The sequence below is a fragment of the Chiloscyllium punctatum genome, chromosome 20 (genome assembly GCF_047496795.1).
Source record: "Chiloscyllium punctatum isolate Juve2018m chromosome 20, sChiPun1.3, whole genome shotgun sequence".
NCBI classification, from domain to species: domain Eukaryota; kingdom Metazoa; phylum Chordata; class Chondrichthyes; order Orectolobiformes; family Hemiscylliidae; genus Chiloscyllium; species Chiloscyllium punctatum.
The window spans coordinates 16,826,921-16,842,707 of record NC_092758.1 but is presented as its reverse complement, the minus strand read 5'-3'; the positions used below and the strand labels follow the sequence as shown (position 1 = coordinate 16,842,707).

Here is a 15,787-nt window from a genome sequence, read left to right as displayed (position 1 = left end):
GATGCAATGGCTAAATTAACGAACCTGGGGGTTCGCTGTATGATTATTGGAGACAATTTTAATCGCCTTATAGATCCAGAGATTGACAGGGTGCCAAAGGGCCTGGCAGGTAAGCCCACACAGTCTAAACTGATGGTGGACATATGTGATGAGTTGGGATGAGTGGATGTGTGGGGATACCTCCACCCTCATGTTCTATTCCAACCCAAACAAATGTCATGTGCAAATTGATATAGTTTTTATCCAGGTTAAAACAATGACTGCAGATGCTGAAAATCAAATACTGGATTAGTGGTGCTGGAAGAGCACAGCAGTTCAGGCAGCATCCAACGAGCAGCGAAATCAACGTTTCAGGCAAAAGCCCGTCCTGATGAAGGGCTTTTGCCCGAAATGTTGATTTCGCTGCTCGTTGGATGCTGCCTGAACTGCTGTGCTCTTCCAGCACCACTAATCCAGTATATAGTTTTTATCCAGCTGATGGTCTGGACAGAATACTTGCATGTAAAATAGGAAAGATAGCTGTTTCGAATCATGCGCCAGTATATTTAGATATTAAAGCTAAGGGTAGAGGAGCAAATGCACATCACTGGCACATGGGTTCATTTTTGTTCGCGGTTAGTGAATCCATTGAATATATTACAAGAGAATTTAGGACCTTTTGGGATATTGATTCAGGTAGTAATCTGTCTAGTAATCTGGCAATATTTTGGGAGACCACTAAGGCATAGTTATGAGGTCTGATTATTTTATTATCAGTGACTAAAAAAAGGCAGAGGGAGGAGCAGCAGGAGATGCTGGAGGCCCGGCTGAAGGTAGCTGAGCAAACATATTAAAAAAAGCCATCATTGGTTAAACTTCAGCAGGTCACACCTCTCCGGGCTGCCCTCGACTCAATACACACACAAGTGGCTAAAAAAAGAGGTCGCCTTTGCCAAACAAAGACTGTTCGGATTCGGACATAAGGCTGGTAAATATCTGGCTTATTTAACTAGGTGGAAAAAAGCCTCCCAACCTATTATCTGTAAGGGAGAAGGCTGGTAATACTGCCCATGAATCAAAAGTGATCAATGCTAGGTTTAGGGAATATTTTGAAGAGCTATATCGGTCGGAGGGGAGCGAACATTGTACAATGGGAATGCAGTCCTTCTCTGAAAATCTGGACCACCCCAATGTGAGTAAGGACCAGGCTTTCCTTTTGAATGTGGCTCTAACAGTTCAGGAAGTGCAAAAAGTGATAAGACATCTCCAAGATGACAAAGCACCAGGGCCAGATGGATTCCCAACTGAATTCTATAAGGAATTCATAAACATATTAGTGGAACCACTTCTGGGGATGTACAAATATTCTTATACACAGGGTTGCCTGCCGTCCACTCTGAGAGAAGCTAATATCGCCCTTATTTTAAAGAAAGGGAAGGACCCTGAAGGGTATACTTCATATAGACCAATCTCGCTCCTGAATGTAGATTTCAAAATGTTATCGAAGATTTTGGCTGTGAAGTTGGAGAAGATTTTGCCCCATATTATAAAAGAAGACCAGGCAGGTTTTGTTAAGGGCTGCAGTTCCTCGAGCAATATACCTGAATACAGTACAGGTATGTCAGTAAAGTTTAATTCCAGGGTTGATGGGGTATCCTCAGATTCAGAAAAAGCCTTTGATAGGATAGAATGACCGTATCTATATGTGGTTCTCACGCGTTTTAGTTTGGGGGGATCCTTTGCCAGATGGGTAGCAGTACTCTATAAGGAAACTAAGGTGGGCAGTTATTACAATTGGTGTTAAGTCAAATAATTTTAATATTAGAAGAGATCGTCGACAGGGGTGTCCTTTGTCACCGCTGCTATTTTCCTTGGAGATTGAACCGTTAGCCAAAACTTTCAGAAGGAACTCTGAAATAATAGCGTGAAAGGTGGGAATGTGGGGAACATAAGATTACCCTATATGCTGACAAAGTCGTTTTATTGTTGGCCAATCTGGAGAAGTCTGTTCCCTAAATGATCCAGAGGATTAATTCATATGGTAGTTTCTCAGGTTATAGGATCAATTTCACAAAATTGGAAGCTATGCTGATGGGGGGCTTAGTGGAGATATCTAAATTGAAGGATAAAAAGCAATTCCCATTAGATTATCACCAAAGGTTTTCCTATATTTGGGAAATGTTATTACCCCTTCCTTCCACCAGCTGTATAAACTAACTTTGTACAATTATTAAAGAGGATAAAACAAGATTTGCAGTGGTGGGAGGGATTACCACTTTTATGGCTGGGCCAAATAGTCCTGAATAAGGTCCTTCCCCAACTGCTGTGTCCCATGAGAAAGCCCCCATTACTGTTATCTAGACAAGTATTACGGAGGATTAATGGTTGGCTAGAGTCCTTTATTTGGTGCCATAGGCGAGCTCTAATTAAATTCACCAGATTACAGTTCTCACAGGCTGAGGGAGGGGTGGATCTTCCGGACATGAAGAAATACCAATGAGTGCTCTGTTAAGATATGTTGGTGATTCGGTACGGGGGAATTCAGAATCGATATGGCTTGATATTGAAGTCTCACAATCAAAATGTCCTCTAATTAATTTATTATTTATGGACAAGATGAAATCCGTGACCCAGCAATTCAATAGTCAAATTATCTAGAATACAGTGAAAAGATAATGACGCAAGACGAGGGCAATTGGTTTAAGACTTCGCCATTTACCCCGTTGGTAGGTGCCCAAGGATTGAAACCTGGGGCAATAAACTCCAGCTTTAAGACATGGGAGAACAAAGGAATTCAATGTTTGGGAGATTTATTCGAGGGAGAGGAACTGATGTCATTTAGTCAGTTAAGTCAGAAATATCGATTATCCAATAAGGACTTTTTCTGATACTTCCAGATGAGGGACTACATGCAGAGGAAGACCACACTCCTGGCCCAATGTTTTAAATCAGATGTGGAGAAAAGAGGACTCCGGTGTATGGGTACTCTTTCACTCAGTACTTTCTATCATTTCCAGAAAGGGCGTGCTCTGGGGGATATGGAAGGACTCTGTGAGATGTGGAACTGAGAGTTAGGAGAGGACATTTCACCAGAGATATGGGAAGGTATCTGGGGGAATATTCAGCATGTAACAGAGCACAGGCTATGCAATTGAAGATCTTACGCAGGGGTCATATGGCACCACAGAGGCTAACTAAGATTTAGAGTAGAGTGTCACCAGAATGTCCCAAGTGTAAAATTACATTGTTTTTGATCATATTGCTAGATCGAAAGATATTGGAGTGCTATATTAAGGGAGTTAAAGGGCATTCTGGGGATTGAAATTTACATGGATTCAGTAATTCTTCTTCGGGGTATACCAAATTTACCCTCGATGGAGGAACATTGGAAGAGAATGTGTAATATCCTTGCCCATTGCACAAGGAAGAACATTCTATTAAATAGGATGTCAGAAAACCCACCAGGTCTTCTGGAGTGGCGTGAGCTGTTGATGGAGCACTCCCCCCAAGATTACCTCACAAATATGGTGCACCACAAAATGGAACAGTTTTATAGGACGTGGCGATCCTTTATAAATTATATTGAAACTGATTTGTCAGCAATATTGGTCAGGGCTGTGGTATAGCCATGGGAATCTTTATGGGCGCTTGTGGGGCCCTGGGAGGAGGAGACTGGAAGGAAAAGAATACGGGTACAATAGGGGGTACTCCCAGGGATGGGAACCTCAGTGGATGTATGATGAGTAAGATAGAATAAAGTAGTAAGACATTATTTAATTTAAGTAACTTGAATGTAGTTTAAGCTAGTATTCATTCAGTATATTTGTAGTTTGGTTTTAGTTAAGCAGATCAGTTTGTTTCGGTAGAATAGTGGGTTATTTATTAACAATGGTACTGTGTAATGGCATTTTTCTTTAGACTGTTTTATTCTGTTTTGATGGGTTTTTTCCTTGATCTATAAATGCTTTTTAAAAATATTTTAAAACGTTTTTCAATAAAAATATTTATTAAAACAACTGAAAAGCCTTTTGCCTGAGGCAGTATCTGTTAGCTATAATCAAATTGGCCCTCAAACCCATCCCAACTAGACACCCCAGAGCCTGTGTCTTTACGACCACTCTGAAAAAAACCCCAAGGACAACAGAACCTTGTTAAAGGAGCAGCATCATCTGAGACACAAATACATGTGGATATTCAACTGCTGCATAAGAATACTATGTAAACAAGTAAGGACACACTGCAGCAAACCCAGAACTCCAGAAGGAACAACAGGAAACTTATTCAATGGATTTAAATGAAATGGTTAGCCCAAGCGCACTATTTCCGCAATACTTATGCAACATACCGGTGGTGGAGGGTTGTTTTTCAGACTGGAGGCCTGTGACCAGTAGAGTGCCACAAGGATCGGTGCTGGGTCCTTTACTATTTGTCACTTACATAAATGATTTGGATGCGAGTATAAGAGGTACAGTTATTAAGTTTGCAGATGACACCAAAATTAGAGGTGTAGTTGACAGCAAAAAGGTTACTCAGATTACAACAGGATCTGGACCAGAGGGGCCAATGGGCTGAGAATTGGCAGATGGAATTTTATTCAGATAAATGCAAGGTGCTGCATTTTGAGAAAGCAAATCTTAGCAGGACTTATACACTTAATGGTAAGGTCCTAGGGAGTGTTGCTGAACAAAGAGACCTTGGACTGCAGGTTCATAGTTCCTTGAAATGAGAGTCACAGGTAGATAGGATAGTGAAGAAGGCATTTGGTTTGCTTTCCTTTATTGGTCAGAGTACTGAGTGCACGAGTTGGGAGGTCATGTTGCTGCTGTACATGACATTGGTTAGGCCACTGTTGGAATATTGTGTGCAATTCTGATCTCCTTCTTATGGGAAAGATGTTGTGAAACTTGAAAGGGTTCAGAAAAGATTGACAAGGATGTTGCCAGGGTTGGAGGACATGAGCTTTAGGGAGAGGCTGAACAGGCTGGGAGTGTTTTCCCTGCAGTGTTGGAGGCTGAGGGGTGACCTTATAGAGGTTTACAAGATTATGAGGGGCATGGATAGGATAAATAGACAAAGTCTTTTCCCTGGGATCGGGGAGCCCAGAACTAGAGGGCATAGGTTTAGGGTGAGAGGGGAAAGATATAAGAGAGACCAAAGGGGCAACTTTTTCATGCAGAAGGCGGTACGTGTATGGATTGAGCTGCCAGAGGATGTAGTGGAGGCTGGTACAATTGCAACATTTAAGAGGCATTTGGATGGGTATATGAATAAAAAGGGTATGGAGGGATACGGGCCGGGTGCTGGCAGGTGGGACTAGATTGGGTTGGGATATCTGGTTGGCGTGGACAGGTTGGACTGAAGGGTCTGTTTCCATGCTGTACATCTCTATGACTCAGAGATACCCTGCAAGGACTGTGAGAAACACAACATCGGACAAACAGGAAGCAAACTGACCATATGAGCGCATGGACATCCGCTCACCATTGTCAGACATGACCTGCACTCTCTCATTTCCAACCATACAGAGATCTATGGACACAATTTCAACTGGGACAATGTAACCATCCAAGTACAAGCTAAGCAGGGACACGTGAGAGAATTCTTGGCACTCTATCCAGAGCTCAACCAATTAAAACATTGAACTGGACCCCATATACAAACTACTCAGATACAGAATTGCAAGTACCAAAAACCAGGGACAGAAAAATGCAAGATGTGACAGGCCAGCGACACTGTATCGAAGGTGCACGGATAGTCACCGAGCAAGGCAACAAAACGTCTGCAGAAAACCACATCAGCTTGGCGAACAATTCGTCGACTTCATCCACAACCCGAGCTACAAGTCTATACAAAAACTTTTTAAAGATCTCTAAATGCCCTTCTTCAAAGGAAACAACGTGTGTCATTGTTTTCCCACCAACCACAACGTCCAACCAATTCATTTATTAGCACCAACACTACTGCAGCTCCCTACTGCCACCAGTCTGCAGCATCAAGAATGACAGCACATGTGGAAAACAAAGCACCTCAAATCCATCTCAAATTAGTGACCGCATTTAGAGACTTGCATTTGCATGATTCATGATATCCAAATGCACCAAAATGATTGGAGCAACTTTGTTTTTCTTTTGAGAGTTGTCACTGTTGGAATATGAACACAAACCAGGCTATTCACATCAAGCAATGCCCCACCAACAACAATGTCTACAAAATTTGTCCAATAATTTTTATTAAAATTGGTTGAAGGATAAATTCTCATCAGCACATTGAAAGAGCTCCCACAATCCTCTTTGAAATAGCAAAAGTAGAAAGCTGAGAGGCTAGATGCAGCGGCCATGTTTTAATTTGTAAACGAAAGACCATATCATTGCCTTTGCAGTATTCCTCCAGTATTGCACAGAACTATCAACAGTCACTTTAAAGGAAAATACTGTGAAAGGTGAAGATCCGACACAAAGAAAATGCTGGAGAACCTCAGTTGGTCTGGTGGCATCTGTGGAGAGAGAAGCAATCTATGTTTCATATCCATTGTGACTCTTCTTCAGAACTACTGTCAACCAATAATGTTGTGATCGGATATTAGGAAGTGTTCATTGATGTTGGAAGGTACACAGCAGTTGTTCACGAGAATACTACCTGGACTCCAGGGGTATTATTCTGAGTAGGATTATATAAATTAGGCCTGGAATCTCTGGAATTTAGGAGGTTACGGTGTGATCTCATCAAAGTCTTTACTGATATTATCAGGAAAAGACAGGGTAGATAAAAATAAACTATTTCAATTTGTTGCGGATATGAGAAATAACGGGCATTGTCTGAAAATTAGAGACAGAATGTTTCAGAAAAATTTTAGGAAGTCCTTCTGTGTGCAAAAAGTGGAGATGCTTCTAATTCTCTTGATAAACGGCAACTGAAGATCAATTGTTCATTTCAAATTTGAGATAGCTAAATTTTTATTATGCAAAAAGGTACGTTGGAATCTGGGACAATGGTAGTAGATGGAGTTAGGCCACAGATTTACCATGATCTCATTGTAAGGTAGAACAGGCTCGAGGGGATGAATGGCCTACTCCTGTTCCTACGTACCTGTGTTAACAAGTTTGTTATGTTCTTCAGGCTTTCCTTCAACATTGAATTCAAAAATTCAATTTCAAAATGTGAACATGTAGCCTTAGGTTATAGTCCAACAGGTTTATTTGGAAACACTAGCTTTTGGAGTGCTGCTCCTTCATCAGGTGATGAAGGAGCAGTGCTCCGAAAGCTGGTGCTTCCAAGTAAACCTGGTGTTTTGTGATTTTTAACTTTGTACACCCCAGTCCATAAATTTTAAATTTCAAACAATAAATGTACACCTGATAACTCTTTTTGTATCTACTTTGGAATTCTCATTCATGATTAAATCTTTGCTCTTATAAAATAAGACACTGCATTGGTGAACAATCACAGATGAGATCATGCATTATGCTAATGGTTGTTCCATCGGACTGCATTACAGTCTCCATCTCAGAATAGGAATCAGTCACTGACACAATATAGATAGACTGCAGATAAATGCACAAACACATGCAATATGTACACAAGAACAGAATATAAACACATGATAAATACATACACACATACACAATGTATCAGCACAGACATGATTCAAGCGTAGAGGTTGAGAGAGGCCCTTATAGCAGTTTATAAAATCATGAGGGGTATGGATATCATTAATGGTACCTGCCTTTCCCGAGGATGGGGGATTTAAAGACTCGTGATACGATATAGCACACCAATGATAATGGCATACACATCTGTACACAGACCAAACAAATAAGCATAAAATTTAAGTATCAAAGTTTTAAAAAGTATTCTCTATTAAAAATTATAAACTGGATCGAAGTAATTTCCTTATTGCCCTTGTTGAGAATGCTCCTTACAAGCAGGTTAGACATGTACTAACAGCGTGGGAACAAAGAGGAAGGTCAAGGACAGAGGGCTCTGTGATCCAATGACAACAGGAAATACTCACGCCTTCCATTCTGAAACAATGGAGTCAGAGAGATCAACGGCACAGAAAAAGGCGCTTCAGTCCTTCGAGTCTGCACCATTTAAAAACAACCACCTGACTAATCCCATTTTCCAGCACTTGGCCCATAGCTTTGTATGTCTTGGCATTGCAGGTGCACGTATAAATGCTTCTTAAATGAACTGAGGATTTTTTTGCATCTACCAGCCTTACAGGCAGTTCCAGATCCCCACCTTCCTCTCGACGAAAACATTTTTTCTCACATCTCCTCTAAACCTCCAGCCCCTTGCTTACAATCTATGCACCCTGGGTATTGGCCCTCCTATCAAGGGGAAACATTTCTTCCTGTCTATGACTCTCATAATTTTAAACATCTCTATCATGTCCCCTCTCAGTATCCTCTGCTCTCAGGAAAACAACACCATTCTGTTCTGAGGAAGGATCACTCAACCCAAAGCATTAACTTTGATTTGTCTCTTCAGATGTTGCCAGACCTGCTGAGATTTTCCAGCACTCTCTGTTTTTGTTTCAGATTTACAGCATCCGCAGCTCTTTTGGTTCCAATTCTGTCTAATCTCACTTTCCAGCTGAGGTAACATCCTGGGAAATTTCCTTTGCACCCAGTTCAGTGCCATCACATACCTTTGACAATGTGGTTTCCAGAACCAATCACAAACCTCTAGCTGCAGCATAACCAATCATTTATACAGTTCTAACAGAGCTACCCGCCCTTAAACTCAGCAAATAAAACAAAAAATGCCATGAGACTTCTTCATAACTTTATCTATCTGTCCTCATAACTTAAGGATCTGTTTTACAGGCACACCTAAGTTCTGTCCCATCCTTGGTGCTTCCGAAGGTCCAGCAGTCATCTGGTATTCCCCTAACGGGATTGTCCTCACCTTCTCATCACCATCACGCAGTACAATCAGCAAACAATCCATTCTGAGATTGTCAATGATTGTGAAGGATATCTCAGTAAATCAGCCCCAATACAGTTGTCATTATAACTTTAATTTGCAAAATTATTTTCCATCTTTTCATCATGGTGATTTTTTATTGATTATTTTATTGTTTTTTTTAAACACAATTGGTCATATCCCAAACAGTTCCTCCCAGAGGAGCATGGAGACAATGTTCCCTTGTGATTCCACAGTTGCTTTATATCATTGTTTCCAGGAGATGCACAGGAGACATGTTGTCTTCATTTGAGTTGATCATTGGACATTAAAATTCTGTTGTAAATTCTCAAAGTGGATGTTCAAACAGATCAACTCTATTCAACTCAGCTGCAGAGAGAATCCGGCTGACACCCCTCTCAGTTACAAATCCATACTGCGAGCTTTTTAACTTTACACATGGCAGTAGTGCTAGATCACCGTGTTATGATCCCAGCTGATGTTATTACTGGAGAAGTCAGTTCCCTGCCAGGAATCTTATTTGTTTTAACAAGGTTGAAACACAAGTACTGAATCAGGCAGATTTCTGGTTAACCAGGAAACAAGTTAATGAACAAATGAAATGAAGATAGAATAGAATGAACCAATCAACACACAGCAATCAATGATATTGAAACAGGTATAAATCACAAATCCGACATCACACCCATCCATCCCTAGAGGTGTAAAACGGTCACTGCAGGATGTGACTCAACCAGCCAAGAGCAGAGATCAGGAATTCAGACCAACATCCACAACAATTACCATTGAATGCAATATGACACAGCCACCTTGAAAGTTAGCACTTGGAAAGTAAAATAATACGGAAATTGGAACAATAGATGTGCACAAGTCACAACATAAATGAATCCAGCGACACGAAAGTTGCATCAAAGATATAACCCGAATAAAACTAACATGAATGATTTCAAGGTTCGATTAATTTTGTTTTATAGGAGTGAAGATCTCATTGCGCCCAGGTATGTCTGTGCCGCATCATTCATTCTGAGATCACAAATCAGGGCTAGAGTTCAGGATCTGTAATCCAACAGCTTCTTTATTTCTTGTTGCCTTCTCCAGAATCCTGCTGCTTGATTTCTAACAAGAGGCAAAGAATTACTTCAAATTTAATCCTTCAAGGGTAAACATTAATAAGGAAGTGATGGACAAAGGAAATTTTACGAATGTACAAGGAATCAGAGTTTGTCTCATGTACCACTGACTCATTGTGAATAAGATCATTTCAACAGTTGAAACTGATTTTTTTTCCTATTTCTGGGGAGTCAGCTTTGTAAGGAGTAGAGAGAAAACTTTGAAACTTCTCACTGGATTGACTCACAAATAAAAATTTTAAGTTACAAGACGTGTCTTTTCTAAAATCAAAAGCAAGGATATAGAGCCAACAAAATGACTGTAAACGTAAACTCCGTGACTGTTGTTACGGATCAAATCAGACCCCACCCCCTCAAAATATTTGGAAGGTAACCTAGACTCTGACTTTGTCTAATTTTAACAACCAATGTAACTTGCTGTGTTCCAGATGCAATTTGATTGGTCAAACTACTCGATGATACGCAAAACAGAATTTATCGAAACACTATTGTTAAAATACACAGATGAAAGAAGAACTTGGAATAACTTAACTATACTGGAAAACTTAACAGAATAATAGATCCTATAAACGTTAGTAATTAATGCTTCCAATATAGTAATATCCAATAAATCCACCCCTTGGCAAAACTTTGGTTTCTGAGAAAAGATTTACAAACCAAACCATAATTCCCTGAGAGTATCTCAGTCTGAAAGCAAGATGGTAAAACAAAATGACAGCAGTCTAGGAGAAACATATTTTCCCCATTTCGCAAATACACAGGAACAGAGTTTAGAAGTGAGATTCAACTCTACTCTGTTTGTGGTAGTGACCTAACATCCTCATGTGTGCACCAATGTGCTTTGAAGGTGACAATTTTGAGACAGGCTATTAAGCCCAAACCCCAACACTGTGCAGGAGAAAGACAGTGAAAAGGATCTCTGTCACTCTGAGTTCTGACAGGTAGCCACTGTCAAAAAGAAACAGGACAAAGGATTTTCAATCAACCTTCTAAGCCAAGAATCTCAAAATCAACTGTTCATTGTCAAAATATAAATTCATCCAATCAAGGAGAGAAGTTTCCACGTGGGAAGGAATTCTTTGTAAGATTAGCTTGTGGTGATTAATTGAGGGAGTGGGTGAATAACGAAGTGGAGCCAGTTCTTCCTGTTCACCCAGGAGCTCATCAATTTCGGCTATCCCATCTTGCAATGTACTAACTTGGTGAACCTTGGTTGGGTCTTGTCAGAACAGGATCGGCCAGGTAGCAGTGAAACCCAGCCGATAGGCTTCAGCAAATAGAAGGAACTAACCTGGCAGAAATTATAAACTGCAGTTCTTGGCATTATTGGAAGATACTTGCACAATTTTAATTTCACCCAAGTGTTCACGGCCTTGAAAAACCCCTTCCTCAAACACAAATCAAATAGATTTCTCTCAAACAGTCTTTTTCTTGGAGCTGACTGAGATTTGAACATCAGTGAAGCAGCAAAACCAAACCTGCCACAGAGGTTGCGGTTTACTTGGCGACAAGTGGATTTCCGAATCCCAACTCTACTGAAGCCTTCTCGAGACATCAGATCGCTAACATCAAGAATTATAGCAACAAGAATCAGAGCAAACTGTAAATATTCAGAAGGTATCTTCAGTTCATTATAATTTTACAGCTCTTGGTTTAATTATTCAAATATTGTTTTTTGACGTATTTCAACATCATAATTTACAAGAGGACTATTTGTGAGAATCAATGAAAACTGTTCAAAGAACAGCATCCTTGTTTGAGCATGTCCACTCATTGATAAACAAGGAAGGAGCTATTTGCTTTTTCTGGTTTCTTCCTTGAGGATAATGGGACTAAAGAGGGTTTCTGATAGGAAAGTCAGGAAAAAAAATCAAGGTTTATAATTTCATCCAATTTTGATCAATTGATCTGTTGCACTCTACTCATTATGATTCTTTTAAATGAGTTTGATGAACAATTTATTAATCACATACGACAATTCAGTTTGGATCACTAATATCTGTCCAAAGGCACCAGTTTCCTCAGGGACAGTTGACAGTTAAATCAAGATTTATAAAAAACAATTCTTACTCTGTTTATCTTCTTCATGTGGAAGATAAAGCCAACAACAAAGACCAGTTTAGTAACCAAGTAAACAGAAACTGCAATGATCCAAATGACTGGAACTGGCCTCACGTTCACTGTGAACAAGAAAGAGGTTGATAACAGTTAAAGTCTCCATCTCATCCAAAGTTGAAAATTAAATTAATCAGCTTTGTGTGAATGAAAAAAGGAGTGTGGAAAGTAATTGAATCATTTGTTTCTTTATACTGATTCGATGTAAAAGTGTTATGTTTGCCATAGTGGATGAAACCAAACTCACCCCTGAGATTGTCCAGGTGGTGAGCTCTCAATCTCAGCTGTACTGTGCCATCAAGGCGTGAAACAGCCACAGCTCTGAAATTGGAAACTATTTCCAAACCAGAAGTATTGTGAGAAATGCAATGTTGTTGATATTATTCATATCCAGCCTTGCAACAATGGATGGTTCAGAATGTTTCATGACAAGAATAACATTTTTCTCAGGCATGTTACATTTAAAATTGCAGTGCAATATCTCAATCCACTATTGGAACATGCGATCAGGTAATAAATAAAGTAATTGCACAATTTACTCAGACAGACAGAGTCCTGACACACTTCTGCTCAATTGAGTCAGGTCCCATCGCCTGGACATGGTCAAGATTTTAATCGATGAAATAAAACATTCAATATGATCTGTCATGAAATCTGGAGATCAATCACCATCATATTACTGTCCGTGTCAAAGTAGATTACTTTTCTGATGCCTAGTTTACAATTTCTTTTTGGCCATTGTTTATAATAATCTGTAATCCTGCTGTTTGGGAAGTGAGCGGTTGACTCTGAACCGTCCCCAACATCATCAGTCTGGTAATGTCAAATTTACATCACTGATCAATTCAAAGGTTAGCGTGAATTTTTTTTCCCTTCCAAAGATGAGAAGCTGTTCAAATCAAACTGCTCTGTGACCCCTTCTGCTCCAGAGATAAGAAGTGGCTGATTACTACTCACAGAAGAATGTTATCCCTTGTGGATGGCATACCACACTGTAGACAGGTCTATGTTTCACCCTTCCAGGAATGTACAGAAAGCCACATCAAGAAACCAAGTGCAACCCCTGCTCTGTGTGTATTAGTGGGCTGGTGAGCTCGTGTGGAATTATGTGCTGTCAATCTCACAGTTTGAGAAAAACCATTACATATCACTCTGCTGCAGGTAAACAATGTCAGAAGTGTTACAGAGTTATGGAATTGATATGATTGAGGGGTAGAGACAGAATAACATCATATTTTTCAATCATATACATAGAACCTAATGGAATGGAATAAAGTCTGCAGAGTTCCAGTCCATTACAAGCCAGATGTATTAAAGTTGATAGTGGGGATTCAACATTTACCAGTTACCTTATATACACGTAATGGGCAGAAATACACATTTTCAGTTTAACTCTATTACTTCTGCTTGCAGAGTGAAACTGTGAACCCTCAGTAATGTGAAACGTAAAAGGGATGAAAAGCAAGTCATTTTCATTTTAAAAGAAGTAACTAAAAATGTATTTCAAATAAAATCGGAGACACTTACTGTAAAGCTTCAGATCATAAGGAATTAAAACCTTGGGTATGTTTTCATGAAACAAAATACATGCCCAGTAGCTGCTGTCTCTATCAAATTCCTGAGTAATCAGTTGTAAATTATCCTCTTCCTGCTTCTGTTCCTTGAATGTTTTTGCTGCAACAATTTTACCACCGCTATCAATCCAAGCAAGTCTCATGGATTCAGTGACATCAGAGACAGAGCAGGTCAGGGTAACAGAGCCTCCCTCAGTCTCTGCATCAGAGAGTTCCGCTGTGACTGTGTAAGCAAGAAAATCGCTTAGATTTTAAACAATGACTTGATCAATGAAAACATCATCAACATTTTATCCCCTACCTTTAACTGTGATCAGGTTAATGGTCAAATGATTATTTGATCCCTGAAAACATCTGTAAACTCCTGCATCTTCAAACAGGACAGGCACAATCCGCACACTGAAAAACCTGTCAGTGACATTACTCACTGGAGGGACCAATCGACTCCCAAAGTAGGCCCTGTTTATGTTGACAGGCTTTGATTTGTAAGTAGAAGCTATTTCTTGGTCTTCATTCTTTAAATGTGAAGACCAGGTCCATTTAGTTTTAATTATCGTTGAATCAACTTCACAAACCAGTTCGAGTCCACTGTGATCTGTGACTGACCGATAAAGTGTGTATTTCTTATCATGTAAGTCTGCAACAAAGAGAATCAGAAGACAACGTGCTAGATCGTTACAGTCAAAACACAGGGGCAGAAATTCAATGAGGCCGAGTACCATCTTCTTGCATTATGTCATCTGGGAGAACATTATTGGGCTAGTGAGATTGATTAGGATCTGAGTACACTGGTTATTCACCTAGGCTATTTTTGAATTAAGTAATGGGTTGTGGCACAAGGTCTATCTTCCCTCAACATAATCTCCCTGTCCAAGTGATATCATTTCCACAAGGCCTGGAGGCAATTGGTTAAATAAAAGCAAAATTTTGCAGATGCTGGAGATTTGAAATAAAAATAGAAAGTGCTGGAGTAACTCTGGCAACATCTTTGAAGAGAAAAATGGCAATAACAAACGCAAGTCCAATATGTCTTTTCTTTGGATCTGAATTAGTTGAACTGCTTCAGCAATGAAACATCAAATGTCTCATAATCATTCTCTTGGATGCTAATTATCTCAATCGGATGTTATTCCATGGTCCAATGGAAATAGAAACATAGAAAGGTCCATCAAAGTTTGCTACATCAAAGAGTGAAGTCAAGCTTGGATTAGCCTCAGACCTTTAGCCAGTAGAAGAGTAAAGAGGAGTTAATTTGTATAAGACAAGTAGTTGATCAGCTGGTCCTAACCACACATAGATACCAAATGATAGGCATTGACACTGAGCAGGAAATATTAGACAGTTTAACATTTGGTTTGAGGCTGGGAAACTCAAATCACCCCCTGCAACCATGAACACTACAGTCCCCAACCGACGAACACGAAACTACTTCCTTAATCTAACCTGGCTACATCCTTACCCACATCCTACTAGCCCTTGATCAGATTACATGCTGTAATACGGTGATGATATCATGAAAGTATAAGGAAGGTTAGAAGTATGTCATGAAGGCATATCCCTGAAAATTATGTTGACATTTTGTGTTTCTTGAAGGTCTACTGACATACTGACTGTCAGGCAAGAAATGCTGCAGCAACTTACTCAACACCTGATTCCCCAAAGCCTGTCCACCATCTACCAGGCACGGGCTAGGAGTATGATGGAACACTCCCCACTTGCCTGGATGGGTACGGCTCCATCAATGCTCAAGAAGCTTGACACCATCCAGGTCAAAGTAGCCCGCTGATCAGCACCATATGAATGAGCATCCATTCCTTCAACTGACAACACTCCGTAGCAGCAGTGTATATTATCTACAAGATACATTACAGAAATTCACCAAAGACCTTAAAGAGCACCTTCCAAACCTTTGAAGACTTCCTTCAAGAAGGGCAAGGATAGCAGATATGTGGGAACACCACCAGCTGCAATGTCACTTGAAGAAATGTCCTATTAAACACTGACAAATGTTGCAAGTTGCTTGGTATTCCACATAGCACACTAAGAGCACCATTTTATAAT

General features: G+C 40.0%; 2 protein-coding genes across 2 annotated transcripts in view; both read right to left on the bottom strand.

The window, feature by feature from the left end:
• Positions 1 to 15,787, bottom strand: part of LOC140491935 (uncharacterized) — a 93,507-nt gene that overhangs the window by 46,510 nt on the left and 31,210 nt on the right. The gene's annotated exons all lie outside the window — the stretch shown is intronic.
• Positions 8,997 to 15,787, bottom strand: part of LOC140491936 (uncharacterized) — a 37,780-nt gene continuing 30,989 nt past the window's right edge. Inside the window, exons 9-12 of the mRNA XM_072590411.1 lie at positions 14,028 to 14,363; positions 13,680 to 13,949; positions 12,108 to 12,217; positions 8,997 to 10,023 (exon numbers count right to left, since the gene is read on the bottom strand). Of these exons, the coding sequence (XP_072446512.1) occupies positions 9,937 to 10,023; positions 12,108 to 12,217; positions 13,680 to 13,949; positions 14,028 to 14,363 (803 nt within the window). The 3' untranslated portion in view covers positions 8,997 to 9,936. The remainder of the gene's footprint in view (positions 10,024 to 12,107; positions 12,218 to 13,679; positions 13,950 to 14,027; positions 14,364 to 15,787) is intronic.